Raw genomic sequence first — 24544 nt, 5'->3', positions numbered from 1 at the left:
ATGTGGCTTTCCCTATCTACTTCGTGCTATACAAAGCGTAACAAGCGACGACTTACACATTTCATACTACACTTCCATGACAATTTGAAACATACCTCACTTTATTATGAATGCGTGTCATACTATCATACAAAACTTACACATCACCCTCTACCATGATAACACAATACAAAGTTAGTATACAATGTACCCCTCAGGCAATGGTAATTGCAGTAATTTCGGTAATCACGGTAATCACACCCTTACGCCACAACATATCGCCCTTTATAGCGCCACACCACAATAAGACAATGTATACAATATACCCCTCAGGTAAGGGTAATTGCAGTAATTTCGGTAATCACGGTAATCACGCCCTTACGCCACAACATATCGCCCTTTATAACGCCACATCATAATAAGACAATGTATACAATATACTCCTCAGGTAATGGTAATAGCAGTAATTTCGGTAATCACGGTAATCACGCCCTTAAGCCACAATATATCGCCCTTTAACGCGCCACACCATAATAAGACAATGTATACAATATACTCCTCAGGTAATGGTAATTGCAGTAATTTCGGTAATCACGGTAATCACGCCCTTAAGCCACAATATATCGCCCTTTAACGCGCCACACCATAATAAGACAATGTATACAATATACCCCTCAGGTAATGGTAATTGCAGTAATTTCGGTAATCACGGTAATCACGCCCTTATGCCACAATATATCGCCCTTTATAACGCCACATCATAATAAGACAATGTATACAATGTACTCCTCAGGCAATGGTAATTACAGTAATTTCGGTAATCACGGTGATCACACCCTTACACCACAACATATCGCCCTTTATAACGCCACAATAAGAGAAAGTATACAATGTACCCCTCAGGTAATGGTAATTGCAGTAATTTCGGTAATCACGGTAATCACACCCTTCTTACGCCACAACATATATGGCGCTATAAAGGGCGATATGTTGTGGCTTAAGGGCGTGATTACCGTGATTACCGAAATTACTGCAATTACCATTACCTGAGGGGTATATTGTATACATTGTCTTATTGTGGTGTGGCGCTATAAAGGGCGATATATTGTGGCTTAAGGGCGTGATTACCGTGATTACCGAAATTACTGCAATTACCATTACCTGAGGGGTATATTGTATACATTGTCTTATTGTGGTGTGGCGCTATAAAGGGCGATATATTGTGGCGTAAGGGCGTGATTACCGTGATTACCGAAATTACTGCAATTACCATTACCTGAGGGGTATATTGTATACATTGTCTTATTATGGTGTGGCGCTATAAAGGGCGATATATTGTGGCGTAAGGGCGCAATTACCGTGATTACCGAAATTACTGCAATTACCATTACCTGAGGGGTATATTGTATACATTGTCTTATTATGGTGTGGCGCTATAAAGGGCGATATGTTATGGCGTAAGGGTGTGATTACCGTGATTACCGAAATTACTGCAATTACCATTACCTGAGGGGTATATTATATACATTGTCTTATTATGGTGTGGCGCTATAAAGGGCTATATATTGTGGCACAAGGGCGTGATTACCGTGATTACCGAAATTATTGCAATTACCATTACCTGAGGGGTATATTGTATACATTGTCTTATTATGGTGTGGCGCTATAAAGGGCGATATGTTGTGGCGTAAGGGCGTGATTACCGTGATTACCGAAATTGCTGTAATAACCATTACCTGAGGAGTACATTGTATACATTGTCTTATTGTGGTGTGGCGCTATAAAGGGCGATATATTGTGGCGTAAGGGTGTGATTACCGTGATTACCGAAATTACTGCAATTACCATTGCCTGAGGGGTACATTGTATACTAACTTTATATTGTGTTATCATGAGGGTGATGTGTAAGTTTAGTATAATAGTATGACACGCATTCATAATAAAGTGAGATTATGTTTGAAATAGTCATGGAAGTGTAGTATGGAATGTGTAAGTCGTCGCTTGTTACGCTTTGTATAGCACGAAGTAGATAGGGAAAGTCACATGTCATCATTCGTGACAAATGTAACATTACTTGAATACGTGTATTAGTGAAGTATTTTTCGAAGTGTTTTTCAGTCCACCATAGATTGTAAAATTGCTCTTCTCAAGTCTTTTATCTATATCATAACAAAGATAACAAAGGCAAAATCATCGTCAGCTTGTCAAAACTCCGACTAATATTTCTAAATTTTGACTTAAATAATTTTAGAGAGTGTCACATTCTAATTTTGATATTCTTATGACACAGGCTCTCAACTTTGGCAACTTATTTTTTCAAGTCATAAAAAAATCATTGGAGTGACAAAAGGGATTCAAAAGTATACACGCAGTTGAAGATCTGCATTTCAGAGTTGAAAAATGTTGATAAAATATATTGCAAACTTGTGAAAAAATTGGAGAATAATTTAATGCATTTAATTTTGTGCATTATGAGTAATGTTTAAGCACTATCAATCATTTTACCTAAATAATTCAAAAAAATAAAATTATGACGGAATGTTGTCGGATCTTCCATACCAACTTTAAAATACAGACGGCAACGAAGCTCGCTTCAAACAGACAATAAAAGATGGATGTCCAGTCGTTTATATGTTCATGATGCTACACAAGAAAACAGTCACTTCTGGATCTGTCGCTGTTAACAACGGTCACAGTGGTATGGTGGGATGTGGTGATTTTCAAACTCGACACATAATTATTTCAAGTAAACTGATTCTGGAATTTGTTAATGGACACTAAAATGGAGCTCATGTGTAAATTGGAACAAGATTGGAACCATTTTCATGATTCTACGCAACAAAATGGTCATTTCTGGATCTGTCGCATTAAACGGTTGGTGGCTTGGTTTTTCAAACTCGAGGAATCTGTTAATGGACACTAAAATGCAGCTCATGGGTAAATGTGAACTAGATTGAAACATTTTTCATGGTTGTAATGCAAGAACGGTGAAAATGGTCATTTCTGGATCTGTCACATTAACTGTTAACTCACATTAACCACATGAATTTTATTAGCCTGGATATTCAGAACGTAAACTATTTCACCGTCTAGTTTTTTTAAGATTATTTTTCTGGTTTACGGTCTGGTCCAACTAACATGCCTGCAGGGATATTTCTCCCTGCATTATGTGAGTGCACCTAATTGGTTAAAAAGCGCCCACTCACTAAGCAGAATATTCGCGGGATTTTTTTATATTTTTCTATGGGCGCGCATAATTTATGGAAAAAGCTGACCTTGTGAAAAAAGATAAACAAATGAAAATGAAAACACAGGTTCATTTCTAAACAAAATGGCCGCTGGAAAGGAGCCTTTATAAAATGTGGCTGATGCTTTGATGTAGTTTAAAGTAGTTTTGAAAGTTTTTTGAGTTTGTAAAAGAGTTTTTATGGTAAGTTAATTATGTGTGTCTGCTTGGGTTTTCAAAGTTTTGATAGTCTGTCAACAAGGGTTCACTCACAGGCAGTATCAAACAAACTGTACCCGACTTTTTTAGTTACACCGGACTTTGTATGTTGAGTGAGGTAAGATTTTTTTCTGAAATTTTGAGTCTGGATACCCAGGCTATAATTTTATTGGAAAGTTGAATGTAGTTGAAGACATTTTTGCAAGGGGGTCCGCTGCTAAGGCCTGGTAAAATATTTTATTGGTTGGCCAAAGACTGACGTTACAGGAAAAAATGTAAAGGTAAAAAATGGGTAAAAAATTGACGAATTTTGAAACTCGTATTCAACCGGGTGAACCTGCGCCTGTAGGCCCGGTTGGTAGGAGACCATTCAATAAAATTTCAAGCATCTAAGCAATGAGAAGTACTGCGGTGGTTTTGAAAAAAATTTTCCTGTCTTCACTTTGATCCATGTCAACGGGGTCATACATTTGCTGTTTTGCACGCTCGTTTTCAACACGTTACTTTTCGCTTTTGCTGGGCCCAACGGGCTTTTCTTGTTTTTGAATATAAAGTAGTTTCAATAAAATCCGCTGGGAGTTAATCACTCGGTAATAATTTTAAAACGAGCCAAGTGATGTTCGTGAAGTAATTTATGAAAAGGTCTATTAGGCCTGGCAAAAGTTTTTATAGCCAAAAAAACTGACGATGTAGGTAAAACTCCTAACCCCCAAAATGAGTAAAAAACTGACAATTTTTAAAAGTCGAATTCAATGATTGTTATCATCGAATGGAGTATGACAATCTGAGCAAAAAGGTATACTGCAACAAGTCTTATACTAAAACACACAAAAATATATGACGATTTAAAGTTCGAAATCCTGTGAAATCTGGTTTAAAACGTAACGTCATATATTTTTGTGTGTTTTAATATAAATAAGACTTCTTGCAGTATACTAAATTTGACGTCAATCATTCTCTAACTGATAGAATTTAGAAGTCTAAACTTGAAATACCTTGCAGACACGATGCCATTTTGAACAGTAGCGGTCAACAGTTCATAGAGGTAACTGATTCTCATGTGATGGCGTTGTTGGTTTGCAAACTCCACAAATTCAACTATCATTGATTCGTCTTCTTGTTGCTATAATACAAAATTCAGATGAAACAAATACTCTTGACTCTTTCTGATTCGAACTCGAACGGGGAATCTTATTTGTTCGAATTACAGAGAGATTCGAATTAAAAAAGTGTTTCTCCTTGACGGAGGTTGGTAATAATTCCAATTTATAGAAAGCAAGAGTCTAGATTTTGTGTATTGAGGTTAGTAATGCCTTGTTAAGTTAAGTAATTTTGGCCATTACAGACGCAAAGGTTCGAATCTGTAGAGCCGATCCTTTATACAAATCGAACATTCGCTTCCATAATGACAGTTACGTAACTAAACAAAATATGAGACACTTCTACAGTGTGTCCCCAAAAAAGTGGCCAAATTTTTAAATAAAGAAAATTCTAAAAAATGATCATAACTTTTGTCAAATTTCATGATATGTGTACTAAATATTTTGATCTCAAAAACCTTTTCAATCATCCTTGGGAATAGAATATCCGTTGATTGAAACAGAGAATTTTAATCATATGTCAATCATTCTCAGCCCAGTTAATATGATGAATTTTGAGGATTTCACTTTATTTAAAAAATTTGTTTCGCTTTTTTGAAAAAACTCTATATGGTACCTCTCTTGTCAAATGGGACCAGAAATTAGTGAAAGAAGTGATGAACTGGCCAACTCGATCTTTACTTTCTTCCTCATCTTCAACCAGGTGTCTTAAAAAGAAAATGAAGTAATTTTTTGATATAATCCCGCCATGACTGATTTCCACTTAGTGTAAAAGTTCGCCGAGTTCAGCAGGCCGGATCAACCACTAATTGGTAATTGCCTGCTCATTTGAAATTGGCCTACATTGTTACAATGTAAAAAACAAGGTCTTAGCACAGATTCGATTTTTTTTTAGGATTACTGAATGTTTTTAAATTTTTTGAATGTATTTGAAGGTTCAACTTTTTTCGACTACTACAACACGTAAAAATAGCGAAACTGGATGGAGAATAACAGGTTTAAACTTCTCGGTAAAGAACATATTGAGAAATTGAGTGGCTGCATGTTTTATACCATTGCAGCTTTCTTACACCATGTTTATACCATTAATACGAAATTGTATAACTTTCTCTTGTAATTTTGGAAAAATAGACCCTTGGTTCATTTTGAGAAAAAAAAAACGTCAAAATAAACCTTAGGCTTAGGATATTTTTCCCAAATTCTCAAAATTTTATTTTCCCAAAATCATATGATTACTAACACACATCTCCATACAAATTATACACTTTTCTGGTCCAGCTTGAAAAACAAAAAGAATATTTTTACCCATAGAATGCATAACCAACTGACTGGAACACCTGTAGAGATAAAGAAAAAGATGATTAACACATCAATGCTCAACTAACTTTGGTATACTTGGAAATTTATCAAAAAGATCATTAAACTTTGGGTGCAGTGATCAAAAAGCAACTATCTTCAATGAAATCGGACAATTTCAAGGATAAAAAACCTGCTTGAATATTACGCAAGCTTTAAAGAAACTACTAATCATGTTTAAACACTTAGCATCATAGATCAAAATAAGTTAGTTACGAGTAAATATTCCTGATTCTGATGGTTCATTTAGGCCGGACTTAAAAAAATGCTGGTTTGCCTTCACCCAGCCCTAGATTTTGGAAGGGTTGTTGTTTTTTTTGACGTATTCAACTTTTTAAGAGTCAAACTGGTAGATTATAATTAGAGAAACGCTCTATCTGAAAATGAAAATCAGTCTGTTCACATTTAGGTAATTTTAAATGGAAAGATTATAGCAGAGAATTCACAATTCTTATGCTTGAGCCAGACAAGATACGAGTTTTAATTTCATTGTTTGAAGTAAAAAACAAAAACAAAATCTCCTTTAAAATGACAATAAAATTTTGGGGTTGGCAGGTTTCAAGGTACTATAAGGTCGGTCGGGTGATGGCAAACCAAGTCCAGCCTCAGAGCTAACTTAAGATTTTGAGTTGATGATACTTACCAGAGAATTTGAAAGTATTTTGCGAAGGTTTGATTTGTGGTCAAGTGTGGTCATGTTGTACAACATATCTTGGTTGCACTGGTTGATACAGGGATGTTAGAACTTTATTTTGTCTTTTTATTGGTTACATTTTGTTGCTCTTTTTTTTTTAAAAGTACTAAGAAAAAAATAAAAAAATAAAATTACATTAATACAATTGCATCGACTGTCAACCGAACTTCTTGTAAACTAAAAGAATAATATTGACCGTCAATATTTTCTGATTTAAACAGATTTAAAGTCACTTTTCTCTATCGAATGTCCATTGCCTATAATTATTGTCAAGAAAATAATTGACAGTCAATAAAAAACATTGACTGTGGAAAAGGAAATATTGATTGTAAATGCAAACAATTTGCTGTCAATAGTTTGAAAATTTACAGTCAATAACTATTGACGGTCAATAAAACTTAGTTGGCAGTCAGTGGAAAATTAAAAAAAATTAAACATGTGTCTAATCAATGTTTTTTACATAAGAGTGTATTATCTAGAATGACTAGGAGTTGTTTGAGAAAACAATTTTGATGCATTCAGAAAGAGATGAAAAATTGAGTGAATAAATAATACACTCTGGTGACTTAATATTGTTTTAATTATTTTTTTACTTTATTTATTTATTTATTTATTTACTTTTTAATTATTTACATGTAGAAATATATAGTAAATCCAAATGCACAGGCATCGAAATAAGGGATAGAAAGTGCATTGCAATTTTTTGATAAGCATGATTGTGCATCCTAAAATGGATCAATTTTCAATTTTTAGCTTGTAAGTAATCCAAAAACGCATCGCGAATTGCGAAATGCGATACGCTAATTCGATCCCTGATGCAAAAATGCTTTTACGTAAAAAATTACAATGAAATGGAATGTTATGAATTTGTGAGTATAATGAACAAAATTTGTGTCAGCATGTAAAGTTATCTTATGAAAATATACAAATAACAGAAAATATTCCCTTCGTTAAAAAAAAAACATAAAAATGAAGAAAAAAAAATTTTATATCACTTTTTTTTTTGGTCTTCAAAGATGAGTAGAGCCTGGTAGAGCAGCTTCAATTAAGTTAGACATAAAGCCTAATATCTGAGAATTTGGAATCTGAAAATTATCCTTGAAAATATAATTACAAGTAACTAAAGCAAAAAGCTGAAGCAAATATCATAACATGCTTTTTGTGAGCCAAACCAATGAGAGTGAAATAATGGTCAGATGTGGCATTTTGTCTGATCCGCCACTTGAACACATTATGTTGCAGCCATGGCTTAACACTAGCTAGAGGTAGAGTTTTCTATTATTATCTAAATATTATTCAAAAATTAACTGATTGTGTGTATGTGTGCATTCTAAAATTCTATTTTCTAACAATTCTTGCCAAATCAAGTTGTTTGTTCTTTGCATTTAGCATCATCCAGAACAGAATCAGTGATGATAGGCACTCCAAGGTGATTTAAAAAATATTCCTTTTGTGTTGGGCTATTAACAGTCCAAACAATTAACTCGACATTCTGATCCCTCCAGCATTTCAAATAATATTCAGATAAAACATTTTTGTTAGTGACAGCCATTGAAATTCCAAGAAAACGTGAAGCCCAATTATGGACCAAATACTGTAAAACAGCATCTAAAAACGACATGTAAAACATATGGAAAGGTGAATATCTTGGTTCCCCTGATATTGTTTTCGCCAAATAATGGGGTCGCCAGATAATACCAAAAGCAAAGTCAGGACATTCTCTACGCAATGTGTACAAGTATTGTGGATAAAAAGACGTAACAAAAATATTTTCATGAGCATTCGGATACTTCTGTAACACATCTTTCAAAGCTTTTGCAACTTTTTGTGGACTGGATTTGACGTCAAGGTCAATGGTTAAGCCTTTGTCAATACATGATTTAACTGCTTCCTCTAAAGTTGGAATCTGTTCGTATTGGTGTGGAATCTTTTTGTTTGGAACAATAATAAATGGGTGGTCTTGAGCAGCATTCAAACTACGCAATTCTTCAAAATTAAACATATTAAGTGGCCCAGTACCATTTGTTGTTCGATCCACTGTATCATCATGTATGATGACTGGAATGTCATCTTTTGTGAAGTCAAGATCAATTTCAACAGCAGTTGCCCCATTCTTGTGAGCAGTTTCAATAGCAATCAATGTGTTTTCAGGTGCCTCGAATTGTCCAGCTCTGTGGGCAAATACCACAGGTTTTCCATTTTTGAAAAGCATTTTTCGTACTTTTGTAATGTCTTGTTGTGGTAGCTTGAACCATTGGTAACCCACTGCTGCAGATGCCACTGTTACTGCTGAAATTATCTTAAAGAACTTCATCTAAAAATAAAAAGTGTATCAAATGGTACGTTAACATAACAGCAAAGCATTGTAAAAGTTAGCTTAAAGGGATGATTCTTATCCTTCAAAGAGTTGTAAGTGTGACAAAAAATATTTTCGCAATTACATTTTATATAAGGCAAATTCAAATCCATTTATTGATGTTTTTATATTAAATCAGCAATATCAAAATTATAGATATAAAGGTCATTTTATGACATTTCAGTTCTTTACAAAATAACTAGTATAAACAGGTATAAAGCAAAAAAAATATTCTCTCTATGAGAAAGGTAACCTAAACAAAATAAAACTCAAACAAAACAAAAAATGACAATTATTATTGTTCAATTCACTTTCTAGTGACAGTGTAAGCCACTGTGCTTCTAGGATACGCCCAAGTGGTATCTTCTAATCGAGAAATTTCCTTATAAGTAAACAAATCAGAATACATTGTATTCATATCTTCAGGAAAAATTGGAAAAGGTTGCTCTGAATGAAAGGATGTATCGTACTCAAATACTTCAAGGAGTCCAGTGCAACCCGATTTCATAACTCTTGAAAACAAATCAACATACTTCTCACGTGTATCTTTATCAATAGCAACTAAACTACTTTTGTCCCAAAAGTGATCAAATTTTCCACCGGCAATGATCTCATTAAAATTGAACAAATTGCCTTTGAAGATTTGCATTCTCGAGTCTTTGGATGTATACACCTGAAACCCTTCAATATTGGTTGTTTCATACTCTATTTGCTGTTCTGCAAAATATTCAACAACAGCTTTTTCTACAGCCTCTACTCCAACCACAGTACAGCCTTTATCATAGAACCATTTCATATCCAATGTTTTACCACACAATGGTACAAAGACTCTGGCTCCTTCTTCTATCAAATCAGGCATAAACTTTTGAAGATTAGCATTGACATAATCCATATGCCAACGAATTTCATCACGGTCCCATTTTCCTTGCCATCTTTCATTCACTGCTGGCTGGTCACCCATTGCGTATTCTTTATAAAATGTATTCTTATTAGCACCTAGAGAAAAAAAGAAACAAATCCTAATGATTTTCTGAACAAGGTTCAAGGATATAAAGTAGATTAGTAGATTCAATCACCTCAAAAATAAGGATGTCCATTTTTTTTAAATAAAAATACTGCCATGTTGTATAAACGTGATAGTGTAGTAATAGAGACTTAATAGGGTAATATATATTAGATTTAAATTTAATTTACAAATCATACCAGTGGCCCAGAAAAAAGTCCCCCTCTTTAAAGTGAATTTTGTCGAGTTCTATTACTGTTAAACAATCAATCTTAATGCATTGGGAAGAGGGAAGATAAACTTAAAATTATAAAAGGTCATTTGTCAAATTTGGTCAACTACATCAAAAATCATGGTCTAGAAATGCTGGGTGTTACATTCCCGGGGGGGCCATTTGATTTTGAAACGACGGTATGTGCCGCGCAAAATCTGCTTTTCAAAATGGTACCCTTACAGTGCAGTTCAATATGGCTGAAAAGGTACCCTTTCAGTGCATTTTCTCTTGATTTACCCAACCCTTATAGTGCACTATATTTCTCAGCTATAAATCTGCATGAAGAGAAGGAGCTTCAGATATTTTCTGTTTCAAAGAAAAACTGAGAAAATTATTCTTGTCAGCTGTAATTATCAGACAATAGAAACTTTTTCAAACAAACGAGAAGTAAAAACCTTTCTTTTTATTTTGAATTTGCAATCTCACAGATACACACCCTTACAGTGCATTTTGGGATGTAGAAAAACCCCACCCTTAAGCGCGGCACATGATGTAGGCCAGGAGGGATTTTCAAAACTTATAAAAAAGAGAGAGAAATGAAAGAGAATAAACGATTTTTAAAGGCAACCAGGTTGCTAAGGCTCGAGGGCTCAAATTTGAAGGTTTTTCTTCATTGTCTCGTAAAATAAAAGCTTTGAAGATAAGATAATATAGCCATGTTAAAGGGTAGCCATGTTAAAGGGTAGCCATGTTAAAGGATAGCCCTTGAGTCAATATGTTTTAATATTGTAAAATATACCATTTATTCAAGATTCTTCTTGTTTTACTACTGCAGACTTAAAACATTTTGTATACTCATCCGCGTAACCTACGTCACAAAATGGGAGGGTGTATTTTTTTGCCTGAAAAAGAGCAAAATAATTTAGTAAAATATACAAGAATTTTAATTAGTTCTTTTTTCTTTAAATTCCATTTTTGATCTTCTTTCAACCAAGGCAAAAAAATTTGAAAGCCAAATTTCAAATTTTAATTCCCCTTTAAAGCCATGCACATTTCTGATGTATTCTTGAACTTTTGAAGTATTTTTATCTCTTTGTAATAAAGTTTTCAGAAACGCTAAAAAATCTATCCAGATGTCCCTATAATTATGATGCATGGAGTTTGCAATAATTAATATTTAAATTATAATCTAATTTTTAATCAAAACCAGTGCTTTGAGCAGTTAATACTAGAATCTACAAAAATTACAAATAAATAATATGACATTGGGATGATAATAGATAAGTAGATAAATTACGTCAATGGGTGATACTAAAGCGACGTTAATACTAAAGATCATTTTCTTTGAGTTACACAAACCAAATAATTAGGTAATAATGAATTATTACTATTTCATTGTTTACCTTTGAAACACATTTTCTGAACTTTATAAATGACCAAAGTCATGACAAAATCAAAAGTTGCCTCATATCGGTCAATTTCTTTTTGGACAAAGTCCTTTCTAAATAACTTGTTAAGGTCTTTTTGATTTAACGGGAATGGCTGTTGAGGCTCAATAGACTCATACTCCATGACTTCAAGAAGACCGATGGCACCAGTACACAGTACGCCAGCCATGAAATCAACATACTTTTGCTGATCTTCTTTTTCCATTGCCACAAGACTTCCACGATCCCAGAAAAACTCAAAACGGCCTCCAAGCATGTCAGCATTGAAATCAAAAAGATTTCCTTGGAAGACCTTCAATTTGGAATCTTTTGAAGAATATACCTTGTACCCTTCCATTTGTTGAACTGAATACTCCATTTTTTTTTCTTCAAAGAATTCCACTATTGCCTTCCCAATGGCCTCTACACCAACCACTATAAAACCTTTATCATACAGCCATTTCATGTCAACTGTTTTTCCACATAAAGGCACAAAAATCCTTTTTGATTCAAAGGATGCAGACTCAAATACTGAGAAGTGCTTTTGTAAAGACACGTTAACCTCAGGTAATTGCCAAATAGTGTCATTTGTGTCCCAAGATTCTTGCCAAACAGGATTTAACTTATTTCCATTAGACATAATTATTTTCCGTTTAAATCCCTTTAGTAAAACAGGGTAAATCATTACAAAAAACGAATGTTGTGATACAGTATAATATCAATTTAGAGAATACACAAATGCACCTAATTGGTTCTTGGGAACAACTGAAAAGCAAATTACAGCAAAAATTTATTTTCATCAGTTGCAAAATTTTATAATTTTGTTTGTGATAGAATCTAATTTTTATTTAATAAACAAATCATACAAAATGGTGTTGTGCTATAAAATACTAAAATATACGAAAAGCAATAATAAATAATTTGAAATCAAAAGCAATACAAGCCCTACAAACTTCACTACTCAAACTTCAGGAGAAAGTTTTGGGAAAAAAAGTTTACCACTTTTCCAATCTTTCACACTTTTACAACTTTCCTAACCAAGACTTTGTAAATGTTTGTAAAAATGGGGGATTTCCCATGGTTGCAACATAGTAGCATGAAATAAAAAATATTTCCATAGTTTTTTTCAAGTAAAGGTGACCTTGGAAAATCGTAATTTATGGCGCTATAATCTATTCTTTCATGAAATCGAAAGTGAAAGTTCTTTATTCAATTGCTATTGGAGGATGATACGCATAATTTTCGGCCGAGTCTGGAATAATTATGACATCATATAGATCCCATTTTCCCACCAAATTACCAAAACTTTGCAAATCCAAATGATTACTGTTGTTGGCTAGGAAAGTTTGGAAAAGTCCTATTTTTCACATCTTCACAACTTTCAAGGAACCTCTTTTGAGGTGGGAAAAATATTAAGATATTTTACAACTTTTATGGTTTTTACAACTTTTTTAGACCAAACCTTTGGGTTTTTGATGGGAAAAGTGGGAGAATTTATGTACCAAAACTTTCTCCTGCTTATATAACAAGGCCCAAAATCAATAATAACAGCAAAATGATATAAATTACTAAAATAAATTAAATGATTTTACTTTTTTAAAAGCAAATTGGGTATACAGATCAACTTCTTTGAGTTGAAAGAACTTTCGGCCAAAATTTGAAAAATAAGCATATAGTAATGATTACACAAAAGCAGTACACTAAACCTGAATTACAAATTGTCATTGCAATTACATCTGAATAACAAACTGATTCTTATTTGCTTTAATGTTTACTGTTGGAACAAATTTTCTGAATTTCATAAATAACAAATGTCATTACATAATTAAGAGTTGCCGTATGTCGATCAATTTCTTTTTGTACAAAGTCCTTTTTAAACAACTTTGAAACATCATCTTTATATAATGGAAATGGTTGACGAGGCTCAGTACCAGAATCATACTCCATAACCTCCAGAAGACCTAATCCTCCTGTATGCAATAAGCCAGCCATGAAATCAACATACTTTTGCTGATCTTCTTTTTCCATTGCCACAAGACTTCCACGATCCCAGAAGAACTCAAAACGGCCTCCAAGCATGTCAGCATTGAAATCAAATAGATTTCCTTGAAAGATCTTCAATTTGGAATCTTTTGAAGAATATACCTTGTACCCTTCCATTTGTTGAACTGAATACTCCATTTTTTGTTCTTCAAAGAATTCCAATATTGCCTTCTCAATGGCCTCCACACCAACCACTTTAAAACCTTTATCATATAGCCATTTCATGTCAAGAGTTTTTCCACATAAGGGCACAAAAATCCTTTTTGATTCAAAGGATGGAGACTCAAATACAGAGAAGTGCTTCTGCAATGACACGTTAACCTCGGGGAACTGCCAACCAGTATCATTTGTGTCCCAAGATTCTTGCCACATAGGATTCAATTTATTTATTTCAGACATGTTTTCTTTTCAACTCTTCATAAAGCAGGGTAAATTATTAAGGACTACTTAGACTACACAATATCTTGGTGAGCAATATTGGACAATTTTTGCGGATCGTAACAAAAGGAATTCCTTTAAAAAGGAATTTTCTTTCTGTAAACAATCCCCCTATATTGTTGGAATATTGTAAATCGAGCTGACAATATATTGCGGACACCTTTTCAATATATTTCCGACACTCAGCATATATTATCGATATATTGCCTGACAATATTTTGTGTAGTGTATGTAGCCCTTTACAGAAACAAAAACAGACTTGAAACCTGATAATAATAATAAAGGTTTTAAACAGGAAACACTTCAAACACTTTAAATTAATTGTAAATATAAAACTTATTTGAAGTGAATTTTCTTGCATTCTATGAACTGGTTAAAAAGAATCAATCCATTGACATTGGAAAGACGGAAGATAAAGTCAGATTTTCAGGGGTCATTTGTTAAATTTGGTCTTAACTAGATAAAAAGCCATGGCCTAAATGCTAAAACATTACTTTTCAAAAAAGTTTTAAAAAAGCCAAGTACGAGGGTATTAAATCTGATTTAATCATCAAAAAGAAATTCTTCTTTTACTAATATATTAACGATCAAAGTCGCTGTGTCTTCTTTGTGGCCAGTTTCCAAAAAAATGGCCAACAATCAAGCTGTTGAGTGCCCCTAAGATCGCCTGATCTCACAGTATGTTTTTTCTTTTTGTGGGGTTACACGAAACAAGAAATCTGGGAACAACTCAGAAATTTGCAATCCCAGGCCCTTGATCAATTGAAAGGTTCAATCAGAAATGTTGCAGCTAATATCTCGACCCTCAAAGAAATAATTCGAATTTGCAGGAATGGTTAATTGTGTAAGTAAGTGATTTTGGTGAAAATTTAAATACATTTCCTGATGAATAAAAAACAATAGTACTTTGTAAATATGAGGGTATTGACCCTCATCTTTCACCTCTTTTCAACTTTTTTGAAAAGTAATGTTTTTTAATATTTAGACTATAACTTTTGATTTAGGTGAATAAATTTGACAAACAACCCCTCAAAATTTAAGTTTAACCTTCCTCCTTCAAATGCAAAAGGGTTGATTCTTTAACCGTTTATGGAACTCGAGAAAATTCACTTCAAAGAGGGGAACTTTTTTCTGAGACACCCGGTAAAATTTTTTCCTGGAATAAATTGCTGTCCATCAAAAGCTTCAAAGAAAAGTTGAAAGGAGCATGGAAAAACCATCCAAAGAAATTCGATACACAAAATTTTTTAATTGAGATCAGTTTAGGGGCCCACTGAGTGCCTACAACCTGTAATATTCTTTTTAATAACAAAAATAACAATTTTAATAATAACCCGAGCCACACTGATAAGTCTGAAACAAATCACTGCAGATAGATAAAATATTAATATTTATTTACCTCGCCCTTACAGGAATTTCTCCTTCCTCTACCTGCGTCTGTTGTTTTAAAAAAATTTTAAATGGTGGCACTTAGCTATGGGGGATCAGTTCGTTGGAAGTTGTTTGAAATGTTTGCAACATTCCAGACAGAAAATCTTTTGTTTGATGTTTTTCGTTGGTCAAATGATGACAGACCGTTATCAATTTTGTTCCATCTTTACAAGTTTAAGTTTGTTAGTGAGATTTATAGATTTGATTCTGGTTTGAAGATTCATATTCTGTTTTTCATGCCACTAGATGCTCTTTTAGAGCTTTATTAAGGGTACATTATAACAGCTTGTTTTTCAATTGTAATTTTTACTGTATCAAAAAAAATAATTTTAGCATCATATCTGGTGTAATTTTTAGCGCTTTTTCCAGTAAGCTATGTTTTTTAAAAAAAGCATATAGACTTAAACTCTTATATCAAGATTACAAAATTGGAGGATTTGGAGTACGGGCCGATTTTACTTTTGTTTTCAGTAGTTTCATTTTCGATTTCAAGGGTTGATATTCCACCCTCTAAAAAAGCCCCCCCCCACCCTTTGCAACCAACCCCACCTTAAATCTAGTAACAAGCCTGCCCTTGACCACCAAAATATTCATACCCCACCCTTCAAAAAAACAAAAATTTCCACGTGTTTCCAGACTCTTAGAACTTGTTCTCAGATAGGCCATAGTAAGTCCAGTTTTTATATTTATACTAAAATAACAAAAACGTTTGAATTTTTCATTATCTTGCAGAATTATTTCAAGAGATTGAACTCCTAGAGAAAATGGAGCAAAAAAGTCTATATACAAAAATGATTTCTAGAATATTTTCTAAGCGTTATTTCACAAAGTCTATGCAGAAAAAGTTTAGCCAGACAAACAAAACAAAACACAATATAAAACTTGAAGGAGAAAGTCTTCAACCTCACCCTCGAAATAAGCCCCCCACCCTTTGCCACCAACCCCGCCATAAGCCAAAAAATCCCTGTAAACCCACCCTTTTCAACTTTTTAGGAAAATCGTTTACCCCACCATCTAGCTAGGGTGGGGTGGGAAGTATACAGTCATTCTAATGGGGTGCTTGCCCATAGTTACAGGGGTTTGTGCAAAAAACTAAACATTGAAATTTTCCAACCCCCCATTTCAATTTTAAAGCAATAAAAAATGAGATTTTTCCATGTTTCACTTTTTTGTACTGATTCTTCAAAATGAAAATATTTGAGATTTTTAAAGTTCTTCTTTTATTCAATGACTTTTTACATTCATTTGACAATCTAACTCTCACATCACATTTGACCGCGCTTTCTTTGGAGAATTGAAGATGAGAAATAGTCTACACCTTAGGATCATGGATTGAAACAAATAAAAGAGGTGTTAGGCGGCAATCACAAATATCTTCGTTTCGCGTCGCCCGACCGACTCTCGAAAATTGAGTAGAATTGAGTTGGTGAGTCGGTAAATTTGTCGGACTTTTTCTGTCAATGACCTTTCTTTCGTTCAAAAATATTATTATTGCCAATTTTTTGCGAGCGATTTCTTGCGCATTCGCAGCATTTTGACTTTGTTTATCATTACATGCGCCATTTTGGGGTCGGAGGGGGTTGGTCTAAAAAGCAGGGTAGCCAATGGGGTAGCCAATTGGGTTAGGTTATGGGGTACCTCTTTTTGCCTAAACTTTTGAAATCTGAAACCTGTTTTCATGTGGAAATAACTATTACAACATCTTGTTAATGATTCCATGTAATAAAATTTAAGATTCCTTTCGAACTTCAGCCACAATAGCCTTTTTTCCAAAGGTACTGAACTTTGCTACTTCTCAAGAGACCTGGCGCCATTTTGTCTTCCTTCTTGGCTTCGTTTGAAAATTTACAGACCCGAATAAAAAATATATACAAAACAGTTTTTAATATTTTAGATTTAGATTTTATTTATGTTTTTAATTGTTATTTCCGTGAAGCTGTAATTCGATGATAATAGCTTTGGAATCACCTTTGGACCATATGATCTCTAATCTTGTCATATCTTAACAATCCTGTTATTGAATCTATTGTTTAATTTAAATCATGTTTAGATGTTTCAAACAATTAATTCTTTTCAAAAATTTTAAATATGGCAGCTTATAATAGGTACAAAAAGTCTTTTGAAATAGCTCTATTATAATGAAGCTCTATTTCTTACTCCTCGTGCATTAACATGTGGTAATTTATATCTTTGTTTATCTTTGGAATCATACATGATCAATCTAAGTATCAATCAGATTCATGCTCCCTGGTCAGTAAAATGTGGTTCTATGCATTCATTTTCGGTATTTCTATTCTGGTCTGTAAAATATTTAGGTACCCCACAACCTAGCCCAATTGGCTACCCTGCTTTTTAGACCAACCCGGTCGGAGGTCACAGTGTTCAAAGGTCATAAGTTTAAATCACCCATTACACGTGGTTGTTTTGGCTGCTGGCTGGCTGGCAGTTTCCTCCAAGAATACACTCTAAAAACAGGGGGGGTTCAACATCCAGATACCAGACCCATAGCCGGGTGGTGGTGTCTTTTTTTCCTTTAAAAGTCTGAAAAGTCAAGTTGGTATTGATGGGGGTGGGTCCCCCTTTTTTTAGAAAAAAAGAGTTATCCTCAGTTGGTATTGATACCAAAATAGGGGGAGGGTACCCCTTTTTTTAAATAATATGATTCAGAAAGTTGGTATCCATATCAAAATGACAGCAAAACTTTCCTAATTTTCCTAATTCGAAAAATATGGGTCGTTGGTCGGTAAAATAAGAATAAATTTTTCATTTATTAGGGTTGGTAAGTAAGGTACTGAAAATATTTTCCAAAAAATATCTGGATCAAAAGTTCACTTTTTTATCTTCGATGAAGATCATAATAAAGTTTTAGTGTATGGAATGCTTGCTTGATTTTCTAAATTATTATTCAAATTTAATTCTTACAAATACTAATAGCTTCTCCTAGTTTTTGCACATCAATTATATTCAGATAATATTGATTCAGATTCATTTTGCTAGCTTCATTGGGTTTGTTTTTATTATATTGTCAGTTTTCAGTCATTTTCTATTTTAGCACATGACATTTTTTGTGTTGTGTTGAAGAAAGAGTATTTCAAAAAGAGTTTTTTTTTTTTTTGAGTTTCTCTTAGTACCCTGTTTGTGTGGGAGGGGGTGGGTCCCCTTTAAACAGCTTTAAACTCAAATTTGTCAAATTGGTATTGGTACTAAATTAGGGGGTGGGTCCCATGATATTTTGTCAAATTCAAAAAGTCATGTTGGTATCGATACCAAATTAAGGAGGTGGGTCCCCCCTTTTTCTGAAAATTATGATTTTCAAGTTGGTATCAATACCAAAATATAGGGGTGGGTCCCCCCTTTTTCTGAAAATTATGATTTTCAAGTTGGTATCGATACCAATTTTGGGGTGGTGGTGTTAACTTAGCTCAAAAGGTCAAAAGTCAGGTTTTTGGGCTATGGGTTGGTATTATAAATGTTGACCCCCCCCTGCTAAAAATGGATGGAAAAAATGGAAACCCGAAAATTTTTACGACCGACCCGCCAACCGACCCACTTTTTAGACCCAACAAGGACACGAAATGAAGATATTTGTGATTGTCGCCTTATGAAGGGTGAGATTTTACAACCGTCAGCAGGGCAAGACACTGAAAGGCCACGGGTGCCAAAAAGAAGGGCCATGTGAAATGCAGCAATCTTATTGGTGGAAATTAAATAAACAGTCCACGAAGGAGCGTCACAAAGCATTCAGTTAAATACCACTTTCGTTTTTGTTGCAGATTTTGATATAAACTTCTCACAGAGATTATTATGTCAATGTGTTGTGTCAACTTGTCAGCATTGTATTGATGCAAAGCCAAAGATAAAAGAAGTTAGGCTAGCCTAGTTTCTAATCCTGATATAGGAGTTTAAGTCTAGACTGTCTAAAATGTTTAATAATGCCAAAGAGGCAAAAAGGCAAAAAAACTATGCATCTTTGTTTTAATCCCTATGAACTAAAGTCATTGTTTCAGAATTAAATAGTCGTCTAATAGAGAATTTAAAAAGAAGATTTAAACACTCCATTGTGGTGTCTTCATAAAAACTATAAAGTAAAATAAAGTGAACTGAGATGAAAAAGGTCTCCTTCTCAGTGATCTATAATGTATTGAAGATTTTAAAGTGTCTCTCTTGAAATTCGCTATTATAGAAATTTCATACTTTTTAAACATACCTCATTCAGCCTGCCTCATTCGATAACGCGGCCATCGAAAAATTGTTCTATTCGCGTCAGCCGCCCGCATCATATTATTTGCTGATTTTCCGGTGCGGAGACGCGGAAAAAAATCCGGGAAAAACAATTTGTTCTTTTAAAGTATAGCTTTTTTCTCAGTCGCTCTAGCGGCCATCGAAAAATTGGTTTGTTCGCGTACCACCTGCCCTCGAATTACTGGCGTGTGACTTTAAAAAACCCAGGAATTTTTTCGACCGCTCGTCCGCCCGTCATGCAATTTTAACACCCGTTGCGACGCGAACAGAGCATTTTTTCGATGACATGACCGCCTAAAGGAAAGCCTGAACATCAAAAAAAACGTACTAACGTTGAACTTTTTTTTGGTGCCATCATCTTTTTTATTTACATTTTTTACCTCAGGTCAGTGGAAAGGTAAACTTAAGTTGTAGAAGAGTAATTGACTTCATTCTTTTTTTTATTGTGTTCTCTGATAAATTTTCCACTGATTTAAAAAAAGAATATACCTTTTCGCCTTTCCCTCCGCCATCTTGAATTGTATGCAAAAATACAGGAACGAAAATGCCGTGGTTGGATTTAGTTGGAATGTATGCAAAACATATGCAAGTTTACACAAAGATTAAAAAGACAACAAAGCATCTTATAAATAAATATCATAATCATTAGAACAATAAAAGATGTAATTTCTTAATCCAAAAGGAAATATTTACAGAACAACAAAAGCCTTTTAGGAATTTGTTATAAAGACATTGCATATTCTGTTTTCATGCCATTAAAAAATTCCACGAAGACGGAGTACACACATCAAACGTTCAAAACACGCAAACTGAAAGCAGTAATTATGACGTCACACTTTATCAATGTTTTGATTTGATCATTTGGCGGCTCTATTCCCAGGAGAATAATTCGCCGTCAGCCGAATAAGGATTATTTTTTACCTTCGCTAGGGTGCGCACTCGTCGGGATTTTTTGCGCGGAATGAGGAAGAATTTACAAAAATGAACTTCAAGGCATTAGTACTTACCTTCAAATCATCCAAATGTGTTCATTCTTTTTTTTAAATCAATCAGGAATTATCAGGGAAACAAGTAAGAAAAACTGCATCAAGGTATCTATTTTCTTTCCAAAGATATTCATGTTTTTCAACGTCAAGGTGAAAACGCGATTTAGCGCTGACCACGGCACCGGAAAATTCTCGACCCACATGCATTGTGAAACAGTGAATATAATTGTTTTTAGTTTTCAAGAGAAGCAAATTTAATCTTTCTTCTACAAGATTACACTTTAATATAATGCCAATTATGCATGTAAATTTTTATTTAATACTTTCTTTTTGCATATGTTTTGCATACTTTCTAAGGGAATACACCGTTTAGGAGTGTCGACTGCGCACGCGTCAATCCAATTTTCCATTCTTTTGATTTTAGCGATCACGGAAAATTCACTCTCCTCCGTAAAAAAACGGTAGGTAAACATCTGGTTCTCATAAGGAAACATAGCAGAAAAACGGTAGGTAAAGAACTCTTTTTAATCATAACTTCTTTTCCTCTTAATGAATTTTTGTGAAATTTTCAGGAGAGACTTATAAAATTATCATTGATATCATGTTCAAATATCTAAATCAATCTCTTTAAAGGAGAGACAAAAATTCACAATGTTTACATTCCTCTAACCTTTCACAGTACTAAAGTGCGCATTTTTACCTACCATTTTTACCGGGCCTCTGCAATGGAGTACCGTGAAATGCTGAGACTCCTAAACGGTGTATTTCACCACGGCAATTCGGCCACCATAATTTTTGCATACAATTCAATATGGCGGATGGAAAGGCGAAAAGGTCTATGGACCAGACCAGTTCCAGACAGCCGGAATAATTTGTTATTCAAAGACTGTTGCGTTCTCCCAAACAACTATATATGGTCTATGACAGACGGGTGAGAAAATTTCTTTGCCACTGCATGCATGCACCAAAAAAGCAAAGACAGAACGAAAGCGGGAGGGTCCAAAGCAAAAAGTCCACAACCAACCAACACAGCTTTTTTTAACCTTTTTTCTCCATTTATCCTGATAAACACACAAGTTATAAAATTCATACCTAATTATCAACAAAGCAAAAAACTGCATTCTTTGAATATTAAGAGATTAAACATAATCAGGGTCTTTGTGCTGTGTTGCATCTCTTGGAGGGAGTCCATATGCATAGATTTTATTGGGTGAAGGCTTCTTCGTAACGACGAAAGACATGTATCTATTTTTCTGATCCGGCATGCGGGAATAGTGTCAGGACCTGCAGGCGACCTGGTAGGGTTGGGTATGGGTGTGGTTTGGGTGTGGTTACGTATCAGATAGGCTAGGAATTGGGTTATTATCAGTTAGGGTTAGGGTTGGAGCTCGAAACAAGCACTTTTTTGTGATTTTCTCTTAATACAGTCTGGTCTGCAGTTTGTACAATATAAATAGCCGTCAGAAACACTCTCTCGGCATGAATCCGTGGCGCAGTGGTTAAGGCATTGGGTTTCTATACATCGGAACTTTGCATTTAGTGGGTTCGAATCCCACCGGCGGCGATTTGTCGGTAAGTCATTCAGTAAGTTAGAAAACATAGAAAATAACTCACATAGAACCAGAAAGTCAGAAAAACTACGAACAAGAGGCTGGAAAGTACGAAATAAGTCGAGATCTGTCTTTCGTCTTTACGAAGAAGCCACGACCTATAGAAAAAGCCCGAAGGTCCATGTCTGTCTATCGGATGTTACTTAGCTTAAATTTATTGCTGAGTATGCATTCTTTTGGCGCGAAAATAAATAAGAGCCGAAAACTGAAGATAATGATTCTGTGAATCTGCTGAACGCCAAATATTATGTTGGCGAAAACTAAACTTTCAGAAAGACGCTTTAATTTTTGTCAGTTTTCGTATTTTCACTTTTGAGGACAGCTGAGTGACTGAAGCAATTTTGAATTATCGAGGACGGTAAAAGCGCTAATTCGCACCCCCCCCCCCAACGTCCTAGGTTAGGAGAGAAGCTATTTACGTTACGTTATGGATGGACGCAAGAGAATCTGGCGCTATTAATTATAGAAAAGAGTTCGCACGGATTGATCTCTAAGTCAATTATAAAATTTTCAGCGTCTGTTCAGCAAAAGGAAATATGAACAGATTTGTGCATTTTCCCGCTTTAAAAGGAACCATCATAGTCAGAAAATTGGTCAGCGATTTGAAGATAAAACTTTTGTTTTAGGTTATACTTGGTATTTTAACAAAAAAATGCCTTCTACAAGTTGTTTGTTAATTCTTTCCGTTAAGAGTAATAAAAAAGATTTAATCACTTAAATGACGTGATGATGGGCACCAAATTTCTAAAAATACCGATCCGCCTAATCAAAGAATTCTCCTCCAGCTATCGTGCAATTATCCGTTTTACTAGTTTGTACTTCTCACGGTAACAATAAACAAAAGCATTTGTCAATGTCGATAACTTGGCAAACAATGCTGACGTATTTAGGAGCCAATCTGGTAATGAATATCCATAAAGAAGAGTTATAAAGCTGCACGATGCATATGGAGTCCATACAACCATAAACAAGGCTAAATTTAAAGACGAATGAAAGAATAATGATTGCCTATCTTTAACCAATTGCATTGTTATAGTATGTTGTTTACCGTAAGATAATCTACTGTTTATGATTTTTTCCGATGTGTCGATAGTTGATATTATGATAATGGTGAACCCAACAGTCAATGGGAATAAGAAAAATGTTACCATAAGGTATGTCAGATATAGTTGACTTCCAATTGAAGTCGCGTTAAAATCAATGCTACATCTACGACCAGAGCTCTCTGTAGTGTATTTCGATACTTCAAATAACGGTGGTGTCGCACTTACAAGTCCAACCAAATATGAAAACCCAACAAATCTTAGAATATTGTTTTTGGAACTTTCGATGTTATACATTTTGAAAGGTGTAATTAACGTTAATAGTCTAAACAAATTAATTACCAGCGTTAAACTTATAGATGAACACGACACAGCTAGAATAATGAATGCAGCGTAACGGCAAAATGGTTTGAATCTAAATAACATATTCTTTGAAGATGCCATACAAATAGCCTCGGGTACATATCCCAAAGAACACTGCAGTATATCAGCAATTGTCAAATGAAGACATAAAAATTGATATGAAGTTTTGTTCCGTTTCTTGATCATATTTTTAAGAAACATTACATTTATTGTTAATGATGTCACGATGATGACGATAAAACCACACTGGAAAACATCCATGATATTAAAATTATTTATTTTTGTGACTGTAACAGATCCAAGAATCAATTTTACATCACAGTTCCTTTTTTACATTATTTTTCTTGTGTACAAAATTTGATACCTAAAAGAAATTTTGAAAAGTCAAGTATTATATTAAATATGGCGGAGTCTCTGAATGTCTCCTTAACTCGAACAATTTTTATGAGCCCCTTCAGTTAAAAATGTCTTATAAACCTTACTCCATAACTCGAAATTTCATTCAAACAAATTTATGTTTCCAATGCGTTTTCGAGTTATGGAGACTCGATTGTAGTAATGATATTTGAGTGAAAATACTTCTTTTTTGACAGTTTTAGCAAATATTTATCTTTATTTTCTAGTTTATTATCAAGCCTTTCTATTAATCTTAATCACTATCACACAACTGTGTTCTAAACTAACGCCCTCAACTCTAGGCCTGTCCCATAGCCCTAGTGTTCTTTCATACCTGTCAATTTCAGGTCACTGCCTCTCATCATACACATTTTATTTAATCACAACCATTAAGTTAAAACATCCTCGTCTCTATATT

General features: G+C 34.2%; 2 protein-coding genes across 2 annotated transcripts in view; both read right to left on the bottom strand.

Moving 5' to 3' along the window:
• LOC136820361 (mediator of RNA polymerase II transcription subunit 23-like) overlaps positions 1-6682 on the bottom strand; it is a 91747-nt gene extending 85065 nt beyond the window's left edge. The window contains exons 1-4 of the mRNA XM_067076548.1: positions 6524-6682; positions 5830-5861; positions 5141-5231; positions 4420-4547 (exon numbers count right to left, since the gene is read on the bottom strand). Of these exons, the coding sequence (XP_066932649.1) occupies positions 4420-4547; positions 5141-5231; positions 5830-5861; positions 6524-6589 (317 nt within the window). The 5' untranslated portion in view covers positions 6590-6682. The remainder of the gene's footprint in view (positions 1-4419; positions 4548-5140; positions 5232-5829; positions 5862-6523) is intronic.
• Positions 6683-7937: 1255 nt separating this feature from the next.
• Positions 7938-9239, bottom strand: LOC136820360 (glycerophosphodiester phosphodiesterase 1-like). Its single transcript, XM_067076547.1, has one exon. It carries the CDS (start codon positions 8886-8888, stop codon positions 7938-7940), a length of 951 nt encoding a protein of 316 aa, XP_066932648.1. The 5' UTR covers positions 8889-9239.
• Positions 9240-24544: the final 15305 nt, after the last annotated feature.

This window comes from Clytia hemisphaerica, unplaced genomic scaffold (genome assembly GCF_902728285.1).
Source record: "Clytia hemisphaerica strain Z4C2 unplaced genomic scaffold, Clytia hemisphaerica genome assembly, whole genome shotgun sequence".
Taxonomy (NCBI): domain Eukaryota; kingdom Metazoa; phylum Cnidaria; class Hydrozoa; order Leptothecata; family Clytiidae; genus Clytia; species Clytia hemisphaerica.
This window is presented reverse-complemented; position numbering and strand designations above follow the sequence as displayed.